This window comes from Peromyscus maniculatus, chromosome 8 (assembly GCF_049852395.1).
Source record: "Peromyscus maniculatus bairdii isolate BWxNUB_F1_BW_parent chromosome 8, HU_Pman_BW_mat_3.1, whole genome shotgun sequence".
NCBI lineage: Eukaryota > Metazoa > Chordata > Mammalia > Rodentia > Cricetidae > Peromyscus > Peromyscus maniculatus.
Window position 1 is genome coordinate 85,672,961 of NC_134859.1, and position 25,765 is coordinate 85,698,725.

Below are 25,765 nucleotides of genomic sequence, written 5' to 3' on the forward strand. Positions count from 1 at the left end.
CATAAATCCTGGAAGTTATTACTAAGCCTGAGTTGCCCCAACCCCAGGTAATTTCCTCCCGGGCCTCAATGGGGTTATGTATAAAGGCCCCCTGGAGCTAGGCCCTGGCAGAACCCAGAGCTGCAGCCCAGATCACCCAGAATCCATGGCTCAACTTTCTGCCCAGAGCCGCCTGAAGCTGCTGGGTGAGTGATCCTGACTACCTGCCCTGGGCGTGGAGAGGAGGGGGGCAGGAGTGGCACGTGTCTCAACTCAAACCTGTCTGTCTGCTGCCAGCCCTCCAGCTGCTGCTGTGGCACAGTGCACTCTGGACAGGACAAGAGGCCATTCCCCTGGCTTCTGTCACCTCTCTGCCACCAACCCTGCCTTTGCCCCGGAGCTTCCTGCTTAAGTCCCTGGAGCAAGCGAGGAAGATTCAGGCCAGGAGCTCGGTGCTGCTGGAGCAGCTGGTGAGTTAGGACTGCGGTGTGTGTGTGGAGGGGGGGGGTACAGGAGGGCAGACGGGAAGGAAGCAGGCGAGGGAGACGCCGCAGTGGCCGGCCGGGTTTGCCTGTGTGCACAAGGGCCTGGATTCCACCCCCAGAACCCTGACAAAACACTGAGGAAGGGGACATGGAAGAGACTGAGAAGAGGCAGCAGTGGACCCCTCTGGGTGGGACAGCACTCAGGGTCACCGGAACAGTAGGGAGCTGAGAAGCCGGGCGGACAGGGGTGAGCCCGGCCCAGGTGAGTGGCCCTCAGCATCCTTCCATTTACAGTGCGCTGTCTACAAGCTGTGCCACCCGGAGGAGCTGGTGCTGCTCGGGCACTCTCTGGGTATCCCACAGGCTCCTCTGAGCCACTGCTCCAGCCAGGCCCTGCAGCTGGTGAGTGTTCGGAGGGGGAGGGGGAGGAGGGACTACACCCTGGCATTTGGGCTCCTGAAGGGAGCGGGGGTCCCATTGCCTAATGCCTGACCCTCCTCCTATTGCCAGACTGAGTGCCTGAGCCAACTCCACCGCGGACTGTTCCTGTACCAAGGCTGCCTGCAGGCCCTAGCGGGCATTTCCCCGGAGTTGGCCCCCACCGTGGACATGCTGCAGCTCGACGTTGCCAACTTTGCCACCACCATCTGGCAGCAGGTGAGTTTCATCTGGAGGGGCGAGGAGTGAGGGTGAGGAGAGGATCACGGTCAGCACGCCTGGGCACCCTGGAGGCGCTCTGAGGCCCAAGTATGGGGGGCCCTACCCCTCGGCCCCTGCTTCCTTCAGGCTGAGAGGAGGAATTACCGTTGACATGAATAGCGAGCCCCGCAAACTGGCTCACCAGCTCCCAGCACCCCCTCACCTGCAGTGAGGACTGACCCCTGACTGATCTCCTCCCCACAGATGGAAACCCTGGGGGTGGTCGCTGCTGGGCAGCCCACCCAGAGCACCATGCCAGCCTTCACCTCTGCCTTCCAGCGCCGGGCGGGAGGTGTCCTGGCCACTTCGCGCCTGCAGAGCTTCCTGGAGACGGCTCACCACGCTCTGAACCACCTCACCTAGTCTGCGAGCAAAGCCCTTTCCAGCCAGTTTATTTATCTCTATTTAATATTTATGCTTATTTAAACCCACTATTTAAAGATGGAGAAGAAAAAGATTTCTTAATAAAGAAAAATAAACAAATAAAGACGGAGAAGAGGGAACAGAGCTCCAAGCTTCTAGGCCCTTCTCTCCGCTCTGAGCTTTGTTCTCCTGCTTGTAGCAGTGAGGGCAAGCTCTCGTGTCCTCCTGTCCCCAGGGCTGGAGGGAGATAGGTAAATACCAAGTATTGATTCCTGAGGCTGCTTCAGGCACCCAGTTCTGTGGTTGTACAAAGGGGTCACAGTGAGCCCCACTGTCCTGAGACCCTGTCTCAGGGCCCCGGCAGCATCAGGGGGTCTCCCTTTTTGGAGACTAGACATCCCTGTTTAATATTTAAACAGCAGTGTTCCCAAACTGGGTCCTTGCATCCCTTGCTCTGATCAACAGGTTTCCCTGTCCCATAGGAATGAAGCCCCTGAAGAAGCGGAGGCAGCCAGGTTTGGCCCTGGAACTTACTGGGTTCTTTTTTAGGGCCTTGCTGAGCTGGGACTGGGAGTGTGAGAGGGAAAAAGCAGAGGGGACCCCTATGGGGAGGGTACGCGGCACAGGAGGAAGCCTGCCTGTCCAATCCCCCTCTGGGCCCCACCCGCTCACTGTACCCAAGCTTGAGGATAATAAAGTGTTTGTGTCCAGAAAATGTCTTTCTTCCTTCTTGGGTTTGGCCGATGCCTGGCCAGGGGCTGGTGAACAGCGGGAGAAAACAGAGAAGAGGGGCTGCTGAGAAGGACATTCCAGCTCACCCTGACCCATCTGAGTGCCACTTGGTACATCCCGAGCTAGGACAGGGACACACAGTGAGAATGGGAGGGAGCGTGGGGATGGGGGCAGACGAGCTGCAGCCGGGGTACGCTGAACATGTGCACAGGACTGGTCCCTCCAGCCCCTGTGACAGTCCTAACAAAGCTGTCCATCGTCCAGAATGACGCCATGCTTTGACAGGCAGAAAGCGGGATCAGAACTCCAGCTCTGGGTTGGCTGGCTTTCCCTCAGCAAGCTCTCTCTTTGCTATCATCCTTGGGAACACTTCCCTGCCTAGGCGCCTTCCTCCACAGCCCTCTAGAACATACCACTGGCTCCTCAAAGCCCTACCCACCCCAGCACACACACACACACACACACACACACACACACACACACCATTTCCCTTCCCACGGCCTCACAGGTCCATGTGCCTAGACTTGCGGAGTATGGAGGACCCTCATCCCTCCGACAATCTTCTGGAAGGCACGCACAGTGACCCCTGGGCCAGACTGGGGAGTGTCACTAAAGGGCTAGACGTCCTGCCCTGCCCAGCACGGTGCAGGACCTTTCACCAGAACTTTCCGCTTTCGACAGGGGGTGCTGCTGGCCCTTCATCGTTCCAGGGGGGCCTGTGAACAGTGAGCCCAGCCTCCCATCCCTCCTCCTCCCGCCACAGCACAAGAGACTGCAGGGAAGACACTGTCCCCATGACAGCAAAGCCACCAACAGCACTCAAGAGTCACAAGAGCCACAGAATCTTTATTTACAAATGAACCAAGAGGGACTCCCCCTCGTGAGTTATAAAAATAAACTTATGTACACACTGTGGCCCTATGAAGTCCCCCCTTGGAGCTCAGCTCTTGCTAGAACTGGGTCAACCATTGGGACCGCTCCCAGTCTTTGGGTTCTGGTGGAAAGGACAGAAAAGTACAGAAGGACCTGGGGGAGGTGGGAGGACATGGTGAGCAGAGGACAGGAGTGGGGGTGGGCCTCAGACCCAGGAAACATCCTTGCACCACTGGATGGGGCAGCCTGGGCTCATCTTCACTCTCCCTGCTGGGATGCGGGGGCTGGGAGCCCTCGGGGCCACGTCGAGCTCCTCAGAGAGCGGCGATGGCTTTGGCAGCCACTTGCCGACCCAGGGGCAGGCTGAGGTCTGTGATGGCCAGCACTACCTTGGGGCTGGACATGGCAGACACCTTTACCAGTTCTGATACCTGCCGCAGACAGATGAACACGGGTAGCTCCTGGGTGTGACATCCCAGGAGGAAGACCCCCTCCCTTCTCTGGGGGTCGCCCCTGCACCCGCCTGGGTCACTCACAGTAGTGAAGGGCATGAACTGCAGAATGCTGCCCCTGCTGTCCTGCTCCAGACAGTCCACACACTCCTCCATGAACCACTGCACAAACTGGGTGTGGGGGCCTGCGGTGCGCGAGCCCAGGATGGAGGAAATGAGCAGGAACAGGTTGGCTGTGCCGAGGGGAACAAGACAGCAGAGCAAGTCAGGCGAGGGAAGGGACTGAGGAGGTAACGAAGAAGCAGGGGAGCCCCACAGGAAGGCCGAGGGCGGCAGGCACGGGAGGAAGACCGGAGCAAAGGGCAGGAAGGCAGCATGTGGGGGGGCACAGGAAGTCGGGGCCCAAGGATCCCTTCCGGCAGACACGGCCTGCCTCTGCCGAGGGGCTCCTTCGGGCTCGGTCTGCAGACAGGTGCAGCTGCGAGGACTCACCCAGGACTCGGTTCAGAGGGTCCCTCATGTTGACCGTGTGCAGTTGGGAAGCCGAGAGGGAGCTGTTCATGGAGCGGTCAGCTGTGAGTGGCAGAGAGGATGCTCCGTAAGCTCTGACTCTAGCGGAGCCTGACCTGTGCCCTACCTTCAGGGGAGTTTGGTACATGTGGGGGACAGAAGAGCCTGAATCTGGAGAATAGAGGAGCGAGGAACTGGCCCTGCTGAGCACCATCAGAGGCCAGCCCTGGCACTGTGTGTGGCTGAAGCTGCCTATACCACTGGAAGCCCCCACCCTTTTCTTTACACAGGGTTTCTCTGTGTGGCCCTGGCTGTCCTGGAACTCGCTCTCTAGACCAGGCTGGCCTCGAACTCAGAGATCCTCCTGGCTCTGCCTCCCAAGTGCTGGGATTAAATGCATGTGCCCGGCCCTCAAAGCCCACTTTATAGATACACAATCTGTTTACTAAGGGCCTGGCTAAGGTCAGAGGTGATCAACCCTGCATCTTTCCTTTGCACAAGCATGTGGCTGGTTCCCTGGTCCTTATAAGGAAGGCTACAGAGAAACTTCCAGGTTCAGGAAAAATCTCTGGAAACAGGAAACACGGGATGCCACACACAAAGCTGTGTGTGTCCGAAGGACACTTGGCTGCAAGGCAAGGATGCCATGGGCTGCCCTCTGGAAGGGAGGCAGGCCAGTGCCAGGTCCCAGCCTGGCGGAGCCTGTTCTCAGGCACAGGGCATGTCTCTGGGCTAGAAGGAAGGCAATGTCCAAGCTGTGCCAGGACAGTGGACTCACTGGGTGTCTTGTCACCCTTTAAGTGGTGACAAGAGAGGGTTAACTGTGGGGCTTGGAGGGGCCTTGGAGGAGAGCTCCAGGTCCTATGGAGAGCGTCAACCCTGTTCCCACCAGCAGGCAGCAGAGCATCCACTCGAGGACAGAGGTGCAAGCCCCCACCGCCCCACACTGTCTGAGAGCCAAAGACCGCTATCAGCAGCGGCAGCCGAGGCAGGTCCTTGGGATGAGCGGGTCCTAGCAAGCCCGTGACCTCCCCAGCGCTCACTGGGACTGGACAGAATGTTGGCATCATCCTCATTGGAGCTCAGCAGTCTCATAAGCTTCGAAGGCTGCATGTCTTCCACGGGGAAGAGGCTGATGTAGTCCTGCGGGCAGGGAGTCACTATCAACACACCACCTCCCAAGTCTCCAGGGACTGGAGAGGGCGGGAGGTCAGGCCTGGGTGGAGGAGTGAGCTTCCTAGTCCTTGGCTAGCATTCCCAGCAGTGGCCCTTCCCACACCCCAACCTCTGCCCAGCGAGCAGAAAGGACCCTCATCAAGGATACTCAGGGGCCCACTCAGACACTCCCCCAGACCCTGACCAATCACAGCTGACCTCAGCCCCGCCCTCGGCCTAGGAAGGCAGCTCTCCGCTATGAGTGATCAGAAACTGTCTGCTGAATAAACACATGACCGAGTCAGCAGCGGGCCTACCTCGATGTCTTCCCTGTGCCTCTTCTTCTGGCGTGAGGACGCCTGTCCCTTGTAGGAGGAGTAAGAACTCAGGGCACACCACACGGCTAGTCTGGTGAAGGGTTCCAGGAAAAAGGCACAGGTGAGAGGTCCCAGGAGATGCTATGTATCCATGCTGAGCAAGCCCCTCCCACCCCCACCCCCCAACTCAGCAGGCCCCCCAACCACAGCCCAGCTTCTTGAGGCGGCCCCAGGGCTGGGGTGCCTGAACCTGGGTGCTAGATGCTTGGGGCTCAAGGGGGACACCAGGAAGGCTCTGCAGAGAACCCTACTTGGCTAATGCAGTGCCAGGAGGGTCCATAAGGCTGTGCCACTTGGAGGAGTCAGTAAGCAGGCCGGGCAGGATGTGGCCCAGCAGGACCAGGGTCACTTGCTGCATGTCCAGGCAGAAGATGGAATAGAGGAGCTGCACCGCCCTCAGTGTGTGCTCCTTCCGCGTCTCCTTCAGCAGCTCCTGGACAGGGGGCAAGCAGCGGCTGAGACACCATGGCTCTCACACCCCAGCCACCTCTACAGCCAAAGGCGCTATCCAACCCCAACTCCATTTCCCCAGGAGACCACCCAGCTTCCAGCAACCTCTCCAAGAAGCCCACGCCCCAGTCTACATGGCTGTCCGCATCCAGCCCAGCCCAAGTACCTTAATCAGGTTGTTGCAGAACCAGTAGACGCCGCCCATGTGCAGCAGGGTGTCAAGGATGTGGATGGAGCGGCTGTCCACCCAGCCCCTCTCCAGTACCTTGGCAAAGATGTCTGTCAGTACCTCCTTGATGGGGCGCTTGGGAGGAAGCAGGTTCCAGTAGGGCATCGTGTCCACGCCCGTGGATGGAAATTTGATCTGTGTGGCTGTCTGCTGAAGCACGTCCGCACACATGTGTTCCAAGATTGAGTTCATAATCACCACCCTGGAGGCCAAAGAGGATACATGCAGGCGTTACCCCTGCGTCAGGTTACGGAAACATGGCTGAGGAATTAGACCCACTGTATGCTAGGGGAGGACACATCGATACAAACTACCACTGATGGGGAGCTAGCTTATTTGCTGGGCATGAAGCCTGGAAGAGGCACAGGGCAGGGCTTTTCTTCTCTCACAGCCTCCATCAATCTATTCAGATTTTCTAGTCCTCCCCTTCCCCCTCCAACTTTCCCATGCCCCAGGCCCGAGCTCTGCCAAATCAGGGTCATAAATAGATACAATCACTTCCCCCTGAGCTGAGTACTTGGGGGGGGGGGGTCCCCGCCTAGCCTTGGCCTCCTCCCAAAGAAAACTGTAACTTCCAGGAGAGGAGCTTGGGCTGCCCCCGGGATTCTTCCCGGCCCTGGGTAGCCGGGCAAAGTGTTCACAGCCAGGAAGCTTCTCGGGAACATCTGGGGCTACGAGGCAGCTGGGGTCTGGAGTGTCTGGAGCGCAGGGACACTGCGGCTGCCTTCAGACTCTCTGTCACCTGCACAAGGGAGCCCTGGATTTCCACTGTGCCCGTGTGGGGGGTGTGTGTACACATGTGCACATGCACACATGCTTGAGACGGAGGATGGCAAAGCAAATGTTCCACAGGCGAGGGGAGAGCAGATGTGATCTTACAGACCCTCCCCAAACTTGGTTTCAGCTGGGTTTCCACACGTTGCTCAGAAAACACCCAAGCAGCTGCCGTGTGGGCTGACCTCAGCACCCACGTTTCAGATCAGCGCTCCCCATGGCCCCTTGAGGGCAGGATGGAAGCCAGGAAGGGCACATACATTCCATGTCACTCAGCCTTAAAAAGGGAGGAAATCAGCCAGGTGGTGGCGCACATCTTTGATCCCTGCACTCAGGAGGCAGGCGGGTCTCTGGGTTCGAGGCCAGGGTGGTCTATAAAGTGAGTACCAGGACAGCCAGGGCTACACAGAGAAACTCTGTCTCAAAAAATCCCTGCCAGGTGGTGGCCGCGCACGCCTTTAATCCCAGCACTCTGGGAGGTAGAGGCAGGTGGATCTCTGTGAGTTCGAGGCCAGCCTGGTCTACAGAGTCAGATCCAGGACAGGCGCCAAAACTACACAGAGAAATCCTGTCTCAAAAAGAAAACAAAACAAACAAACAAACAAACAAAAACTCACCCCCTCACCCCCACCCCCACCAAGAAAAAGGGAAGGGAGGAAATCCTGTCACATGCTAGAATATGAATGAATTTTGAGGAAATTATGCTGAGTAAAGTTATGAGAAGGCAGATATTACGTAACTCTAGTTATATGAAGTATCTAACGGAGCCAAATCAGAGGGACAGAATAGAGCATGGGGTTTCCAGGAACTGAGGGAAGGGCGGTGAGCAGCGTTTACTGGGTAAAAGGCCCAGAGACCCAGATGAAGAATGTCTGAGGTCTGTTTCACAATTCCAAGAGTCCGTATACTGGAGGACACACATCAACACGCCTCAACGGTAAACTTTCTATGACGTGCTCCTTGCCACATTTAAAAACCAACAGCCAAACAACTTCCCAGCTGAGTGGATGAACCGACTGAACTCGGCTAGCGGAAGTCCCTGAAGAGCCAGCACTTGACATTGGTCACCAGAGCAGCTGGGGGTGGGGGAGGGAGGCTGTGAAAGTGCAGACGGCTCCGAGTTCCTCGACAGTGACACAGCCATCTAACCCTTCGCCCGTCCACCTCAGCTGGCCTTCTGGAACTGGGAGCCTCTGAGGACAGATGTCAAGCCGTTTGGGCTCTGTACTTCCCGAACACTCCCAATGCAGAGACACACACCAAATATCTGCTGAGCCAGTTGAGTGAATACATGAACAAGAATGTGAGGGAGTGGTAGGGAGAGCGGGAAGAGAGACAGTCCAACTACCCTGAACGGGCACCCCCTCCGCGGCTAGGAAGGTGGGCTGGTGAGAACCCGGGCGGAACAGGAAGTGGGTTAGCGAGTGGCTCCCTGGGAAGGCAGAGGCTGAGAGCACTGGAGTGGGATGCGCTTCCCTGTGGCGCTGACTCCTCACCACACACCTGCAGGGGCATGGCGGGGCGGGGCGGGGCGGCTTACTGACCTCTCATTGTAGAACTGCAGGGTGTTCTCACTGTACAGGGGCCCTGCCAACTGGCGGATCATCTGCAGGGACTTCTCACGCTCATCCAGCCCCAGCATCCGGACATGGGCCACAAGCCAAGCCACAGCACACACCGCCAGACTGCATACCTTTCCCTTGATATTATCGGTGATTTTCTGGGGGGGGCACAAGAGAATGGCCTAGGGACTCTCTGCCTCCCCCTGGCCATCACTCCCATGGCCTCTGGGGGTAGCTGGGGGTCACATGTAAAATCTCAAGGTACATTCCACACCTCTGTAATACGAATTTGATTTTCTCAAAGATAACTGGGAAGGAGGAAGTGGCTAAGACAAGGATTCTAAGACTAATACCCAAACATGATCTCCGGCTTGAGGATTTATTTGTATGCAAAATAATAAGCTCTCAATGACTGGTCTGTGTCTCAGGCAGAGGGGGGCTCAAGTAGAGGTGGAGCTACCTGGATGGACTCGAAGGCCAGCACCCCATTCTCCCAGGCATTGAGGATCTCCAAAATGGCTGCTGAAATGCTCAGGCAGGCCTCATGCCACTTCATCTGTCTAGAGAGGGAAGCGAAGGAGGGATATCACCACAGGGGCTGGAAACAGGGTGTGGGGAGAGGGTCTTGGGATGCCCCCACCACTACCCCAGGCCAGGACCTAGGCCACTGACACTAGTTTCATCTCGGAGGAGTTGTTGAGCAAGGCCACCAAGGACTCTACTTTGGTGGAGTCAGGCCGGAAGCAAGGGTGGTCAGGGTTCAAAATCTTGCCCTCCTCAGGCATGCAGGTCTGCATCCAAGTCTCAAAGAAGGGGACTTCTTCTCCTGAGCTTGCCTCGGAGAGAATCACCTGGATAGGACAGAGACACCAGCTCAGAGAGGAGGGCGTGGCACCTGCCAGGGCTGAGCCCGGGCCTCAGTTCCCTGCTCTATCACCCTTCCCTTTCCAAGGACCAATCTGTCCAGGAGAGGCAGACAGGGAGCTGTGCTGCCACCTAGTGGTCAGTATGATGTGACACCAGAGATGTGTCACTTGGGATGCTGGGTACCCATAGACCCAGGAGGCCGATTTCAGGCCAACAGAACCTGCTGGCTAAGGAGAGCAGCAGGGGAAAGGCTGAGGTGAGGGAGTTATTGGTAAGGAGTTTCCTTCCTCTTTGTCCTACTCAGTTGGTGCCTCTTAGTGGCACCAGCTCTCATCTCACTCACCTCTGAGCCATAGGTCTGGGCCACGTGGCACAGCATCAGGAAGGAGATGTCGAAGAGCAAGGCCCGAACAGAGGCGGTCTTCGCTGTGGGAAAGGCAAGGACACCAACTCTCAGCCCAGGGCGGGGACCCCAAGCCCTGTATAGATCAGGAGGTGCTGGGGATCCAAGGCCTCATGCACAGTGGGCAGCATGGAGGCGACATGCCAGCTCAGGATCCCGATGGAAGGTCAGGAACCAAGTGGGTCCTTCAAAGCTCTGAGGCTCAGAATCCTTTTCTTGGGTCTTACTTAGAACATCATCCCTTCCTTGGAATCCAAAATTTCCAGAACCCAAACCCGTCTGAAATGGTACGGGTGGGGAAAGGTGGGGGTGGTTCTGGATGAAACCTTGCCTCCCCAGAATGAGCAAAGGCGCCCCCCCCCCCCCACCATGTGCAGAGGGACACAAACTCACTGCTCTCTCCGCTGCCGTGGGTAGTGAACTCGTTCAGACTGCAGGAGGAACAGAAACGGCGGCATCAGCCAGGGCAGGAGCTGAGCAACCGGAGTGGGGGGAGGCAGCCACTAGAGCCTAACCGTGAGAAGTCTTACCGTCACAGAGAAATGAGCACTACTATCAAAAGAATATAGTGGCTGCTCACATGTCTAATGCCGGCACTGAAGGGGCTAACCTAACCCATGGAGCGTTTGAGGGCAGCTTGGGCTACAAAGTGAGACCCTGTTGCAAAAGGTTTGTAAGATTCCCAGAATGGAACCATGTTCCAAATGTCAAACTCCAGCCAAAGCAACAGAATTTAAGAACCCCTTATTAGCTGGGCGGTGGTGGTGCACACCTTTAATCCCAGCATTCCCAGTAGGCACAGGCAGTGGATCTCTGAGAGTTCCAGGACAGCCAGGGCTACACAGAGAAACCTTGTCTTGGAAGGGTGTGTGTGTGGAGGCGGGTCCTGCAGAGGCCAGAAGAAGACGTTGGATGCCCAGAGACTGAAGTCAACAGACAGTTGTGAGCTGTCATGTGGGTTCTGGGAATTGAACCTGGGTCCTCTGGAAGAGCAGCCAGTGCTCTTAATCACTGAGCCATCTCTCCAACCTGATGCCTCATTATCTTCTTTTTGGTTTTTCGAGACAGGGTTTCTCTGTGTAGTTTTGGTGCCTGTCCTGGATCTCACTCTGTAGACCAGGCCTTGAACTCACAGAGATCCGCCTGCCTCCGCCTCCCAAGTGCTGAGATTAAAGGCATGCGCCACCGCTGCCCATTATCTTTTTTTTTTTTTTTTTTTTTTTTCCGAGACAGGGTTTCTCTGTGTAGCTTTGCGCCTTTCCTGGAACTCACTTGGTAGACCAGGCTGGCCTCGAACTCACAGAGATCCGCCTGGCTCTGCCTCCCGAGTGCTGGGATTAAAGGCGTGCGCCACCACCGCCCGGCTTGCTGCCCATTATCTTATCAACCATCTTTAGTTCATCTTCAGCTCAAGAGAAAGGAGCTCTCTGAGTCAAATGAACCTTCCTTCTGTCATGGTTTCTAGCTAGGATGCTTTGGCCTGTACACCTCAAGGGAGACCAATACCCAGGCACCTCCTCCCTTCAAACACAGCCTCCCACTCCACATCAGGGTATGGCTCTCCTCACTTGATGAATTTCCGGGCAAAGGATTTAAGCTTCCCCGTGGCGGCAGCAGCAGCCAGCAGCAAGTCCAGGCTCTTCCCAGACAGCATGTGTCCCAGGACCCCCAGTAGCCCCTCCGGGGACTTGGAGTGGTCTGCATCCATCGTCTGGGGAAAGGAGAGAAAGTCAGGGAAGGCCCCCAGATCCAGCCCAGCCACACTTCCTCTCTGCATGTGTCCACTGACTGGTACACCGTACCCTCAAATGTGACCTGTCACTTCCGGCTCTATCAGGAGGGTGAACGCTGAACACCCTCCTCCCTCTGCCAGCTCTGTGCTTAACTGCACTGGGGGTAGGGGGGGAAGGGGGGAGGGGGGGGAGGAGCTGGCTGGGAGCCCCCCTTCTGTCTCTCCATCTAACGTCAGCTTTCAGTGGCCTCCCTCTTTTCCCACTCCCTAAACTGCTCGGCATGGAAGCCAGAGAGCAGAGAGGTCTGTGGGCCAGTTTGTTTGCCTGGCTGCAGAGAAAAGCTAAGGAAGAAGAGGTCCACGGTAGCACAGGCAGGCCCACGGTAGCACAGGCAGGCCCACTCACCTTGAGGATGTTGGTGACGGTGGGCTCTGCCCGGAGGATCAACCCAGGGTTAGGCTGGATGTTGGCATTTTCTGATGATTTCAGCTGGGGGTCTCGATCTGCTGTGCTGTGGCCATAACCCGGAGAAGAAAACAGAAACAAAGAGAATTCTCATTTTCCTGCTGACAGAGCTCACACTGTAGCCCAAGCTGGCCTCGAACTCGAGGTAATCTTCCTGCTTCAGCCTCTCAAGGCTAAAATTACAGACGGGAGCTGCCACACAAGGCTAAGAAAAGTGTCCTGATACATTCTCTACTCCACTGGGTGTGATGGCGGCTTACACTTTCTCTTAAGCCACTCAAGAGGCTGAAGCAAGTGGACCTCTGCATTCGAATCCAGCCAGGGCTACATAGTAAGAATCTGTCTTGTAAGAAAGAAATTCTCAGCCGGGCGGTGGTGGCGCACGCCTTTAATCCCAGCACTCGGGAGGCAGAGGCAGGCGGATCTTTGTGAGTTCGAGGCCAGCCTGGGCTACCAAGTGAGTTCCAGGAAAGGCGCAAAGCTACACAGAGAAACCCTGTCTCGAAAAACCAAAAAAAAAAAAAAAAAAAAAAAGAAAGAAATTCTCTAATCCAACTCCGGAAATGAAAGCAGAGAAGAGATGGACGCCCACAGGAACCTCTGGGGCTGGAGGTGTAACTCAGCCACCCAGCATGTGCCTCACGTGCCCAGCGCTCTGGGGTTAATCCTTAGCACAGCAAAAACCAAAGAGGCTTACAAGCTGGGCTGGAGTTTATATCTGAAAGTGGGTTCAATATCACAACCATTTCAGCTGTCATTACCACGACAGCCCTTTTAAAGGAAGGTCATTTCAGATGACAGGGAGATCAAGGCCTCACAAGCCAGGGTGAGTCAGCGAGCAGCAGCAGCTCAGAGCAGGAGACTCTCCTCTGGTGGTCCTGCTCCCTGGACCAAGGATGGTCTCAGTCCCTTGCTCCTCAGACTTCAAAGAGAAAGGCAAAGGCACCAGAAACCAGTCTGGCATGACAGAGGGAGATCAAGGGGCCCCTAAGGCAGCCCAAGGGGGCTCACAACATACCGCTTGCCCACAAGGATGGCAAAATTGACTTCAGACAGAAGTCCCTGCTTGTTGCACTCTTGGAGGAGGAAGTTTGTACAGTCACAACTGTGAAGGAAAGCCAGAGACGGGAGTGAGCGGAGAGCTGGGAACAGGGGTGTCTGTGCAGTCTCCTCCTCCTTCAGGGTGAAGAAAACTCAAGACCCAAAGGTAGAAGGGGGAGCTCTGAGGACTTGGTAACTATGAGCCCGCTGCCTCCCACCCCTGCCGAAAGGCCGCTCCCTGCAGCTCATCTGACAGAGAGAGCAGGGGCGGACTCGGGACCCCCTCCAGGCGAGCAGGCGGGCAGGGGCTCATACTTGCAGCGCTGGTCAGCTTTGTCCAGCAAGGGCGTGAGCTTCAGCAGGAACTCAAAAGCGGAGTTGACATCCTCAGTGAAGTCCTACAAAAGTCAGAAACTCCACCTGGGTTCTGTCCTCCAGGCCCCCACAGCCTGAGGGCAGGTCCACAGGGACCCCTCGCTCAGGGAAAGAGAAAGCAGGCTGTGACCACCACTAGCCCCCAGTAACCAGGTGGGGAGAGGGTGGAGGCACCACATTCTCCATGGGGTTACCCTGGCCAAATCACTGTTGGGGTGGAAGGAACCAGCCCAAGTCACGACAGGAGCCTAGGGCACGTGCAAGGATGGACACAGGTGTTCACAGGTGCACACAGCCTCCCTCTGGGCACAGTACACTACCACTCAGCTGCAGCCTAAAAGACCCACCCTTAGCTGGGCCATGGTGAAGCACACGTTTAATCCCAGCACTCAGGAGGCAAAGGCAGGCCAATCTCTGTGTGTTTGAGGCCAGCCTGGTCTACAGAGTGAGTTCCAGGACAACCAGGGCTACACAGAGAATCTTGTCTTGAAAAAAACCAAGAAGGAAAGAGAGAGAGAGAGAGAGATCCACCTTGTATTTGCTCATCCTTATCTGTTCCCATAACCCTCATCTCTAACTCACCTTTTCCCCATGAAAATATTTCTTCAGCTTCACCAAAACCTGTGGAATCTAGGGCATGAGGGAGGAAATGTGGAAGATCAATGTCCGTTCTCTCTCCCTCACCACAGAAGAGGCTCCATTCCCGCTGTGGGCACTAAGTAGAGGGAGGCACTGGGGTGGCAGTGCTTAGAATACACTGTAGCCCGTGGGTACCCACGCCTACAGGACCTGGGGCCGCCCACTTCCGCCACCTCAACAAGGTCAGAACCACAGTTCAGAGGGGATCAGGACCACTTCCCCGGCTCTCTCCGCTGCCCTGAACTAACTGGTTAAGGGTGAGCTGGGCAAACAGCAAGGCCCCAAGTGGCTAAACCAGGCAAGACTCAGGGAAAATGACCAGCCGGAGCTTGCGCTGGACACTCAGCGGGCTGGACTAAGCGCCGGGAGGGGCACATGGGACAAAGGCCTAGCACGCTGCTCTTCGCTCCCATGTCACTGAGTACCTTGAGATAGGTGAAAGCCGTCCACTTCAGCTCCTGCGTGCCCTCGGGGGACTCAATGAGCCCCACAAAGCAGGCTTTCCAGATTTCCAGGACAAAAAGGGGGGTGGGGATATGCTGTGGAGAGTCCAAGAAGGAGGTGTGAGGGGGTGCCCAGATCCCGGCCACCTTCCACAGGCTGCAGGGACCCGCTGGGCCTCTTGACTACACAGCAGGGTTCCTGCTCCAGTGCAGAGAACCAGGATCATGAGGTCAGATAGCAGAACTGTGCGATTGGCATCCCTGTTCCACCAAGGAACCAAGAGGAAATCTATTCCTCAAGTACCAGGCTCCTCCCGCTTGTCCTAAATGGCCATCCACCTTGCTTGGCCACACCCACCTGCACGGGCCACACCCACCTGCACGGGCCACACCCACCTGCACGGGCCACACCCACCTGCATGCGCTTCACCATCATCAGCTGCTCCACCAGGGGCTGCATCTCCCCTGTCAGGTTCATGGTGCCCTCAAGCAAGATCAGCGCGTGGACGGTGGGGAAGCCCGTCTTGTGCAACTGCTCCGAGTGCACGGACAGCATGGTGGGGATACTGAGGACACACACACACGGGGACAGCTTAGGGACTGAAGAGACAGCGCAAGAAGAGACCACATCCCCCATCTTCCCGTCTCCTCCAGAAACCTACCTCCTGATAAGAGTGCCACACTGCTCAGCCTGGCTCCGGAGCTGGGGGTTGCTGAGATTGGCCAGGATCTCCCCGAGCTTTAAAAGACAATGCTCGATGGCAGTCCAGGAGGCTGGTGGAGGAAAAGCAAGGCAGAGACACGCTGGGAAGGAGAAGTAGGGCATGGCCCCAAACTCCTCGACTGTGGCCCTCCCTGGGCCCATGAAACCACACAGCAAGGCTTCCTTTCTCTGAGGAGGATGTGGAGGCAGGGTCCTGAGGGCGGCATGCACTGATTCTACAAGGGCAACATGGGACGGAGCACTCTAGAAACCATACCACGGGTCTGACTGCCGGGAACTACCCACACTGACTGGAGACACACAGCAGGAGAGAAGCACAGGGTGGGAGGAGAGTCCAGCGGCCAGGCAGGGGACAAAGGCCACGCGGTACTTCTGGAGCGGCCCCACGAGGCCAGCCTCACAGCCGCAATCACTTCTGCTCTGAGGAAGCTAGCTCTACACACCAGGCCCACATAGCGTGAGTTCCTGCTCTCTTAACAGCTTGCCCGACTGGTCGATTCCACTGGCCTCTCTCTTAAATGTCCGCACTCATGGCCCATGGCACATACTCAGTGCTTAATTACTAGTCACTTATCCTAGTTACAATTCCACAGGTCAAATGATGAATGATGGCACCAGCTAGCCAATTAACCTCCATGTAGCACAGGAGTAAGAAAAAGACAACCAAGACCCGAGATCCATCAAGATCAAGTATTCATCTACTTTTCTACCAATAAACATTCATCAAGTGTGCAAGAGGGCAAGGGACCGCCAACACTAACAAGAACACAGACGAAGAAAAACTGTCGGTGCGGTCCATTCTGACACAGCGATCGTTCTCTTTCTGGGCTTTTCCCAGACGAAGCAATCGAGGAGTAAATAGAGACTAATCCCCTAACAAGCTCTCCAACCGAGCCCTGAAGACGCGGGTGTCACCCACTGTGACAGCCATGTCAAAGGCAGACAGGAGACCCTTAGGTGGCCCTAGCCCCTGGAGCTCAAGCAAGACTGGCCTCAGGCCTCAGCTGCGGGAAGACTTCCCTCCCATAGATCTGCCAGTTCTCAGGCTCTGGAAGGTTCTAACACTTAACATCAGAACTGGAGTTGAGAGATTCGAGTACACAGTCCTGACAGACAGGCACTGAGTTTCACCGAATGTTGCAGGTCACACCTGAGGCATGTGCTTAGAGCAGACGCAGTGCCTCTCTGGTCTTGAATTTCCTCCAGGTGCACGGCACTTACTTCCCACCAGTGTGTAAGCTTGCTGAGGGCAGGGGCCCTGCCACATGCTCCTTTGGTAGCCCCCCTCCCCCACCCCAGCACCTGGCACAGTGCTGGGCACACAAGAATACTCAGTAAATACCTGTTGGTTGATTGGCTCGGGTGCCACCCTGCCCAAGTCCCTGGGATGTATGCAATGCTTATGGGGAGAGAAAAAAGGAAGTGGGATGATTTTGGATCCTTCTAGAAAGAAGTGGGATGGCATCCTGCCTCTCCCCTCTCAATCAAAGGACCAGCCACAGAAGCAGCAGCAGGCAGGGCGCAGGGGGGTCAGGGGACATACAGGCCTCCTCGAGCTTGGCGATGTGCAGCAGAGCCCGGTTCTTGGTGCTGCTGAGGGTCTTTTCAAGGCACTGCAGGCACAGGGCAAGCTGCTTCTCTCCGGGGGCTGGAGTGCCGGCCTCCAGTCCTTCTTGGAGCCGCTCTGCAAAAGCTGCTGTACAACGTAGCAGCCAGTGGAGGGCGCTAAGAAGCGCTCGGCACAGCCCGATGCATTCCTCTGCTTTGCCGTGGCAACTACCCAGAAAGGATGAAAATTTGTATCTATTCCAAAAGCTGAAATCCAACCCACACCAATGTTCCCCCAGAGTCTCTGGCACACCCCTACTAGGGGAGAGAGTTGAAAAGCTGGCAGGATCCTACACAAGCTACCTAGTGCAGCCAGCTTCCACTAGACAAGATTTTAAACCTGCTCTTCCAAAAAGAGAAGGGGCACTTAGTCTTCAGGGAACAGAAGCTGGGGTGGGCAGGTGGGTAGAAGAGATGTGGGAACCCACAGCTGGCCTCAGTCTGCCTCCTAGGCTTTTCCTCAGCACTCAAAGAATGATGGGATGCTCTGAGCTTCTTCACCCATCTCTTACCTGAGTCGGTCACAGAACATGTCCATGATGTCCAGCAAAGCCTGGACACACAGGTCCCGGGAAAAGTCATCAAACTGGGGGAGAACAATAGAGAGTCTACAGCACTGCCTGTCAGCCCTGGGTCTCTCGAGCAGCAGCTCTGTGCACAGGTCCACTTCTCCTCCCTCCAGCCTTGCGCTGCAGACGCGGCATCCTCTCCGGATGGAAATGTGTTCCTAACTCCCAGGACCTCCTCCCTCTGGGGAGCCCATCATGCCAGGCAGAGGCATCAGGTGCTGCCTGTCAAGCCTCAGGGGACACATGGCCAGAGTGGCCAAGGTGGCGGGCCTTGTCTGTCACTATGGGACCTCCGTGCCCTCCCGGAGCTCCTCGGTGGCCATGGTCATACCTTACTGATAGCCGTGAGCACAGAGGAGTAAGACACCATCTGGAAGGGAGAGACAGGGCGGTCAGACAAGGCGTCTACCTGAGAGGGCAAACAACGATGCTCCAGTGCCCAGCTCTGAATCCCCAACCCCTTCGAGAGGCTTCCTCAGCGCATCAGAAGACACACAAGAATGTTGTGCGCCACCCTTCCTCCCGCTTCTGTCACACGCACTCAAAGGGACTGTTTTGTCTTCTTATGGTGTTCCTTGCCAAAAATACACGAGGTTTAGTTGGCCACTAGTGGGCAGAAGAGCCACCAAGGGTGAAGGCAATGTTGTTTATTTCTATAACCGTTCTGTGTAAGGGGGGAAGGGACCAAGAGGCAGGGATGATAAGAGTGATTCTGCTCAACTGAAGACACACAGCAATGGTCAGTGCCGGCCTAGCACGTGCCCTAAACTCAATCCGAAGCAGAGGTGGTGTGTGTGCAGGTCTACTTTTTCCGAGCCTCCGCACTAACTAGGAAGACTGAGGGTGTGGCTGAGCAGTAAAGTGCCCTGGAGCACTGGCCTAGGTGAGCACTTGCCTAGTTCAAGCTCCCGCACCAGAAACACACACACACACACACACACACACACACACACACACACACACACACACACACACACACACACACACACACCCCAGTGACCTTGAAGAACACACTGACAGCCCCATAGCCCCGTAAAACCTGAGCTAACAAACAGGGGTATGTGACAAGAAGAAGTGACAGATATCCCCAACACTGAACAGGAAGCAGCAGCTGCCTTCACCCAGTCAGGGAATCACTTTATCGGAGAGCGCCGCAATGCTGATGTTTGGAGAAGAAGTAAATTAAAACATACCCTCAAACCAGCACTTCCCGAAGCTGCTGTTGAAGCTGCACTAACGGAACACAAACAACATGGCGTGCACCTGCAAAGCCGGCACTCAGGAGGACCGCTGCAAAGGTCAGAGCCAGCCTGGGCTACACGGTAAGACCCAGGCTTAGAAACCAAAATCAAACTAAATGAACTTAGAACTTTGGTTCCTGGTGCTGGGTGTGCAGGTCGGTGATGGAGTAATTGTCCAACCTGTGCAAGGGCTTCGTTTCATCCCAATATTGCAAAAGACACACATAACTGAGTTTTTAAACTTATTTTTAAATGTGTATTTGATGTGTACAGATTTTTGCCGGCCTGTACGTCTGTGCCACAAGCAGCCCCCCCCCACCACCACATCAAAAGGAGGATGGGATCCTCCAGAACTGGAGAAGTGGCCGGATTTCTTTTTCCTTCTTTTTGAGACAGGGTTTTCCTGTGCAGCCTTGACTGTCCTAGAACTCTCTCTGTAGACCAGGCTAGCCTCAAACTCACAGAGATCTGCTCGCCTCCGCCTCCCAAGGACTGGGATTAAAAGCGTCTGACACCATGCGAAGCCTGTGGCCAGTGTTTTTAACCACTGAGCCATCTTTCTGGCCCACAAATACTTTTTAATTCCTCAGTCATACTATCCTCAACTCAAGTGCTGGTGGCCACTTTACTGTAGAAAACCATCTTAGACCATGTTGCTCCAAAGCTTCAAGACAGTAAGAAATGTTACAGGGTTTGGTGATGTGCTCAGTGGTGAGAGCATGTGTTAGAATGCTTATGGTCCTGGCTCCCACCCCCAGCACTAAAAAATTAAAAATAAAAAAGGGAGGCAGGGAATGATTTTTCACACACATAGAGCTTCTGTATGATATAAATTTTAAAAACATTCAGCCGAGTGTGGTGGTGCATGCCTTTAATCCCAGCATTCAGGAGGCAGAGGCAAGTGGATCTCTGTGAGTTTGAGGCCAGCCTGGTCTACAAAGCAAGTTCCAGGACAGCCAGGGCTACACAGAGTAATCCTGTCTCAAAAAGCAAACAAACAAAATGCATAAATACATACACCCTCATTGTAAGACTTCTCAAAACCATCATGTAGGGGCTGGAGAGATGGCTCATTGGTTAAGAGCACTGGCTGCTCTTCCAGAGGATCCAGGTTCAATTCCCAGCACCCACAAGGCAGCTCACAATTGCCTGTAACTCCAGTTCCAGGGGACCTGACATGAAAGCACTTAAAAAATAAATAATTTTTAAAAAGCCATAATGTATTTATAAACATTGAGAGACAAAGACTCTTGCTGCCAAACCTGATGACCTGAGTTCAATCCTCAGGACCCACAGCTGGAAGAACTGACTCCTACCAACTTGTCGTCTGCCCTCCACACACGTACCCTGGCACACGTGCCCCCTGTCCAGAGGTGCACAAGCAACAGCCTTCAAAGTTGTTCCATCCCGAGATCTCACTTAACTAGTGCTTCCAAAGCACATCTGTAGAAATCCCGCCTGGACAGCACATTCCCCGAGGACAGAGATAACATTCAACCCCTGTCTGTTTCTCTAGCATCAGGGACTTGTGCTCAGAAAGGTTTCATTGCTTCAGGTTAACTGAATGCTTTTAACGAGATGCAATCTGAAAAAGTTGTACCTTGCAATGTATCTCTGTTAGTAAAATATATTCGTCACCATAGAGAACCAGTTTGAAAGAAATCATTTGTTCTGAGTGAATTTAACCTCTGAGCTCAGTAAGTTGAGGTATATGTAGCTCAGTGGTTGAATGCTAGACTAGCATGCATTCAGCCCTGAGTTCAATCCTCAGCAGGGCAAATAACAATAACCATGTGCTTGCAGAGTGTGGGTAAGATACGATGTCTCCATTACCTACCTGGACAGACATTTTAAATTTATTTATTTTTATTACATGTACATTGGTGTTTTGCCATGGGTGTTGGGTCTCAGGAACTGGAGTTACAGACTGCCATGTGGGTGCTGGGAATTGAACCAGGGTCCTCTGGAAGAACAGTCTCTAAGCCATCTCTCCAGCCCCTGGGTCAGACATTTTAAACCAGAACTTGTGGATGAACAGAAGAAAAATACAAACAGGGCTTAAATACAGTCAATAAGCATGCAGAGCAGCAGCAGGACATACTGTGAAGCCAAAGCGAGCGTCTGACGGTGATCAGAAAGTTGGGAACCTGCCTGGGCAGAATGACCATGCCGTTCCAGGCTAGTGTTTGTTTATTTATAACCGATGTCCCCATAGCGAGAGCTTGGAGAACTGAATCTTGCTGGATGCCAACCTGTAGGGGGAGCTAGGTGTTTCAACTTAAAAAACAAAAACCAAAACCCCTGGACCCCACACCCAGCAGGGAAACCCCCCAACTATGTCATGCATGCTCTTAGAAGGCTGTTAGTCACAATGAATTCACGGCCTCCAGATGGTGGAGTCTGTACATTTCTTCTAAGTTTATCAGTTAAGTGCTGCTCTAGACACACCTAAAAGCACTTACCACATGGTGACCTGTTTCTCCCAGCAGGACTTAAGTCCGTTCCAGTCTTCACAATTCTACCAACTAGACGCTGGGAGCTGACACAAGACCTCGAGGCTAGAGGCTGGCACAGCGGCCGCACACGTGGCCAGCCCAGGTGACCTTGCAGCTGTCTACTCCTCCTGCCCGTCTTCAGACTCAACACCCCCAACCACTCCTCAGGGCCCTCTCCAGGCTCAGCACCGGACCAGAGCCTCTTAACTCCGAAGGAAGAATAAATTACTGATTTTGCATAGCACTCAACAGGCCACAAAAGCCTTTCATATACATTCTCTTCAGCCCTTCTGCTTCTTGCCTTTCTCGTCAGTGTTTATTACACATCTTAAGAGCCTTCTATTTTAGAAGGAGCTTCCCACAGACCCCACATTTCCATTTAACCACCCTCCCTGTTCTCTCCACAGACGCGGAGTTCGCTCCTCTCACGGTCTCTCCCTCTGCACCCTCCGCTCCCTCTTCACACTGTCATCACTTCTGTCCTGACCCCTGCGTGAATCTTTTCATCACCGCCATCAACCGACTCTGGCTGTTAAACCCATGGGCTCTCACTTTGGATGGAACCAGCTTCCCGGCAGCAGGTGACGCCATCAAACACACGCTTGACTTTCACCCTTTCCTTTTCTTATTACCTTAAATGCTCTTGGTGGCTTCTTCTCTACTCTCTTCCGACTGTTCCTTACATGTGCTCTTGACATATGATTAGGTTCTCAGGAACGTGCCATGGACCACTTCTCTCACCCACGTTCCCTGAGCGATGCTATCCATGCACATCCTCCATCACCATCTGAGGCTGACGACTTGTTAGGATGTGTCCCCACAGACGAATGTGCTGAAGGGCTAGCTTCCAGCTAGTGGATATAACCTGAGAGCTGACTGGATTAATCGATACATGGATTCACAAACCGATCGCACTACTGGAAGGGTGTGGAAACGTCCTGAGGTGGGGCCTCGCTGGAGGAAGAGAGGCACATTTTTGAGAGGCTGTATCTTGTCCCCAGCCCCTCCTCTGCTTTTCTTTGCTTCCTAGCTCTAGGATGGGAGCAACCTTATTGCTGTGCATCCTTCCAGCCTGCTCTGCAGCCTCATCACTGCCTAGAGATGACAAAGCTGGCCAGTCACAGCCCAAACCAACCCTTCTTTCCTTAGGTGGCTTGACTCCAGAATTTTGTCACAAAAGAAATGACTACCCATTCCTAAACCAACAGCTCACACCTACACTCCTGAGTTCTACGCATCAATGCGACCTTCTCCTATCTCCTCGGACAGTCCCCACTGGCACCATGCACGTAACAAGGCTGCAGATGGCTATCTGCTGCCCTCACTTCCGCCCCAACCCTAATGACACCGCCACCCTGGTTCTTTCTCCTCACGATACTATCAGCTATGGAGCGTCCACAGCAGAAATCCAGGTCTCATCTTTGACCTCGTCCCTCTCTCCCCTCATCCAGTTCCTCAGCAAACCCTCTCACTATGACCTCCTAAACCAGTAGTTGTCAACTTTCCCAATGCTACAACCCCAAAGTACAGTTAGTTCCTCGTGTTGTGGTAAACCCCAACCATAAAATTATTTCATTATTACTTCATAACTGTAATTTTGATACTGTTATGAATTATAATGTAAATATCTGATATACAAGATATCTGATAGTCAACCCCCGTGAAAGGGTCAGACCCCCGAGGAGTCACGACCCATAGGTTGAGAACTGTTCATGAACTCACCCTGAGTCTGCTGCTATTTCCTGAGTTCATGTTGGTATCACCTCTCACCTAAGTCAGGGACTGGAAAACTACATCTTAAGAACCAAATCTGCTTCTCATTTAGATACTGCCTCTCTCTGCTTTCAAACTATAGAAACAGAACAAAGCTGTAGAAACAGGACAGTGGCATCAGAGCACAAAGAGGCTTGCAAAACTGAAATGCTTACTGTCTAGTCCTTTACAAGAACAAACAGACACAATCGGAAGAAATGGCCTCCCTGCTTTCTGCCTTGATTCCCTTCCACTTGGCCTTCAAGCTGCAACCAGAGTGGTCTTCTAAGATTAATACATACATTTGAATCTAAACTTTGTAAGTTGACATGCCTGAAAACAGCTAGGAACTTTTTTTAATTGTGTGTGTGTGTGTGTGTGTGTGTGCGCGCGCACGTGCGCGCACGTGCGCGCACGCGCGCGCGCACGCGTGTACTGGATCCCTTTAGACTGGAGTTAGAGGAAGTTGTGAGCCACCAGACGAGGGTGCTGGGAACCAAACTTGGGTCCTTTGGAAGATCTGTAAGCACTCTTATAACTGACGAGCCACTCTCCAGTCTCAAGTCATGAATTTTTGAAAAATGAAAATCCTAGGGCTGGGCTGTAGCTTGGGTGGCACAGGGCTGACCTAATGAGCATGAAGACCTGGGTTCGATCCCCAGCTCACAAAGCTGAGCAAAGGGGCTCAGGCCTGAAATCTCAGCACTTGGGTGAGGGGCAACACAGTAAGGTCACGGCCTGGGCCACATACAACCCATCTAAAAAAAAGAAGAGGGGAAAGAAAACAACAACAAAACAAAACATCGGGCGGTGCTGGCACACAATGATTTAATCCCAGCACTGGGGAGGCAGAGGCAGGCAGATCTCTGTGAGTTCAAGGCCAGCCTGGTCTACAGAGTGAGATCCAGAACAGCCAGGAAGGACTACACAGAGAAACCCTGTCTCCAAAACAAAACAAAAACCAAAACCAACCAACCAACCAAACAAACAAAAGACAACAGAACAAGCAAGCCATGGTAATCAAAACAGTAGGTGGTGCTAGGGCTGGACTGTGGGTCAGGGACAGGCACTTTGCTAACAAGGCCCGGGGTTTGATCCCCAAACAACAATAAGACAGCAAAGCACGTGTGCCAAAAAGGACAAACGTATCAGGCCTTGTCTGTAAGCGAAGCCATGACAAAGGACGGCCTATTCAATAAAGGTAATTAGGACAACTGCTCGTCTACTTGAGAAAATAAATAAGCCAAATGATTTATAAAAAGAAATACAGAAAATAAAGTCAAGTGTGGCAGAAATGAGCTGGGTGTGGTGGTGCATGCTTTAATCCCAGGCCTTGGGAGGCTGAAGCAGGCTCAGCTACACAGGGAGTTTGAGACCAGGCCCAGCTCTGTGAGAGTGTCCCAAAAAATAAAAACAAATAAACAACAAAAATAAATAATAAATCAACAGTGCAGAGGTCAGGTGTGGTAGCCCATACCTATAATACCAGTACTGGGGAGAATGAGGCAAGAGGATCTCGGAGAGTCCCAGGTAGCCTGGGTTTACCACATAGTGAGACTCTGCACGCCCCCAGCCAAAAATAAAAACAAAACAAATGTTAAAATTTTTTTTAATGTGCTGGGCTGTGATGGTACACGCCTTTAATCCCAGCACTTGGGAGGCAGAAACAGATGGATCTCTGTGAGTTCGAGGCTAGCTTGGTCTATAGAGTTCCAGGAATTCTATAGCTGTTACAAAGAGAAACCCTGTCTCCAAAATCAAAACAAAATAAAAAAATTAATGTATATGATTATTACTGGAGAGATGGCTCATCAGTTAAGAGTCCTAGCTGCTCCTCCAGATGATCTAGGTTTGATCCCCCTTATCCATATGACAGCTCACAATCCCAGCTTCACAGGATCCAATGCCCTCTTCTGGCACCCACACATTGGTCAAATATACATGCGCTCGCGCGCGCTCGCGCTCTCTCTCTCTCTCTCTCTCTCTCACACACACACACACACACACACACACACACACACACACACCCCACACACACACACAAACCTGAGGCCTGGCCATGGTTGCTCACCCTTGAATCCCAGAGTTCCTTAACAGTCAAGACTACACAGTGACAACTACGTCTTGAAAGACCAAAAGTGAAAGACTGTCCGCAGCACTGGCAAAGGGCTGAGCAAACACTAAAGCACCGGGGAGGGCTGGGGAGGGCTCACTGATGAGTGCTTGTCTAACATCTGCAGGGTCAGGATTCAACTCCCAGCACTGAACAACAAACACACACTATGGGGGTGTAAAGTGATACAGTCTTTTTTTGTTTGTGGTTTTTTGAAACAGGGTCTCTGTGTAATAGCCCTGGCTGTCCTAGGACTCGCCTTGTAGACCAGGCTGGCCTCAAACTCAGATTCCCCTGTCTCTTCCTTCCCCAGCATTGGGATTAAAAGCGTGTGCCACCACTATCCAGCCAGAAATTACATTTTTAAGTATCCTAGAGATACCTAGAGATAGTTTCCCAGATATGCAGGTAAAGGTGTAGAAGGATGTCCCATGATCCCATGATTACTGTAGTAAAAAAACAAACGATAACAACTTAAACTATAGTAAACAGGGAGCATTACACACAGTTTAAAAGAGCAGGATGGGGAACTACAGTAAGCACCACGTGCTAACAGGACAGCAGACAGACAGACTGCCAGGGAAAGACACCTGTCAACAATGGCATCCCCAGTTGAGGAACCCTGCTCCCATTCAGCATTCCTAACACCATCACATA

General features: G+C 53.7%; 2 protein-coding genes and 1 non-coding gene across 7 annotated transcripts in view; 1 reads left to right on the plus strand and 2 right to left on the minus strand.

Moving 5' to 3' along the window:
- The first annotated feature begins 75 nt into the window (after positions 1-75).
- On the plus strand, positions 76-2,237 carry Csf3 (colony stimulating factor 3). The gene is made up of 5 exons (XM_006971828.3): positions 76-185; positions 277-449; positions 759-866; positions 975-1,121; positions 1,368-2,237. Exons 1-5 carry the CDS (start codon positions 77-79, stop codon positions 1,524-1,526), a joined length of 696 nt encoding a protein of 231 aa, XP_006971890.2. The 5' UTR covers position 76; the 3' UTR covers positions 1,527-2,237.
- An 847-nt stretch (positions 2,238-3,084) lies between these two features.
- The window catches only part of Med24 (mediator complex subunit 24), a 28,357-nt gene continuing 5,676 nt past the window's right edge, over positions 3,085-25,765 (minus strand). For 2 of the 5 annotated variants that reach the window (XM_042282752.2, XM_076543330.1), the window contains exons 4-27: positions 17,839-17,877; positions 17,451-17,524; positions 16,874-17,106; positions 16,673-16,729; positions 15,269-15,380; positions 15,022-15,172; positions 14,589-14,702; positions 14,107-14,154; positions 13,465-13,547; positions 13,127-13,213; positions 12,049-12,154; positions 11,479-11,621; positions 10,304-10,341; positions 9,851-9,933; positions 9,313-9,491; positions 9,101-9,200; positions 8,623-8,798; positions 6,242-6,506; positions 5,877-6,058; positions 5,566-5,656; positions 5,137-5,236; positions 4,076-4,156; positions 3,668-3,816; positions 3,085-3,562 (exon numbers count right to left, since the gene is read on the minus strand). In XM_042282752.2, the coding sequence (XP_042138686.1) occupies positions 3,446-3,562; positions 3,668-3,816; positions 4,076-4,156; positions 5,137-5,236; positions 5,566-5,656; positions 5,877-6,058; positions 6,242-6,506; positions 8,623-8,798; positions 9,101-9,200; positions 9,313-9,491; positions 9,851-9,933; positions 10,304-10,341; positions 11,479-11,621; positions 12,049-12,154; positions 13,127-13,213; positions 13,465-13,547; positions 14,107-14,154; positions 14,589-14,702; positions 15,022-15,172; positions 15,269-15,380; positions 16,673-16,729; positions 16,874-17,106; positions 17,451-17,524; positions 17,839-17,877 (2,808 nt within the window). In that variant the 3' untranslated portion in view covers positions 3,085-3,445. Of the gene's footprint in view, positions 3,563-3,667; positions 3,817-4,075; positions 4,157-5,136; positions 5,237-5,565; positions 5,657-5,876; positions 6,059-6,241; positions 6,507-8,622; positions 8,799-9,100; positions 9,201-9,312; positions 9,492-9,850; positions 9,934-10,303; positions 10,342-11,478; positions 11,622-12,048; positions 12,155-13,126; positions 13,214-13,464; positions 13,548-14,106; positions 14,155-14,588; positions 14,703-15,021; positions 15,173-15,268; positions 15,381-16,672; positions 16,730-16,873; positions 17,107-17,450; positions 17,525-17,838; positions 17,878-21,210; positions 21,287-25,765 lie in introns of those variants that run through there. The other 3 variants (XM_042282754.2, XM_076543331.1, XM_076543332.1) reach the window with 2 other exon arrangements.
- On the minus strand, positions 10,062-10,165 carry LOC121831937 (small nucleolar RNA SNORD124). Its single transcript, XR_006075530.1, has one exon. It is a non-coding gene; the product is annotated as a small nucleolar RNA SNORD124 (small nucleolar RNA).

Bases quoted from the DNA above. Each gene is read 5' to 3' on its own strand.
- Csf3 (XM_006971828.3), top strand. From the start codon at position 77: ATGTATAAAGGCCCCCTGGAGCTAGGCCCTGGCAGAACCCAGAGCTGC. The intron at 450-758 runs GTGAGTTAGGAC...TTCCATTTACAG, and splicing joins CGGTGCTGCTGGAGCAGCTG to TGCGCTGTCTACAAGCTGTG. The intron at 867-974 runs GTGAGTGTTCGG...TCCTATTGCCAG, and splicing joins CCAGCCAGGCCCTGCAGCTG to ACTGAGTGCCTGAGCCAACT.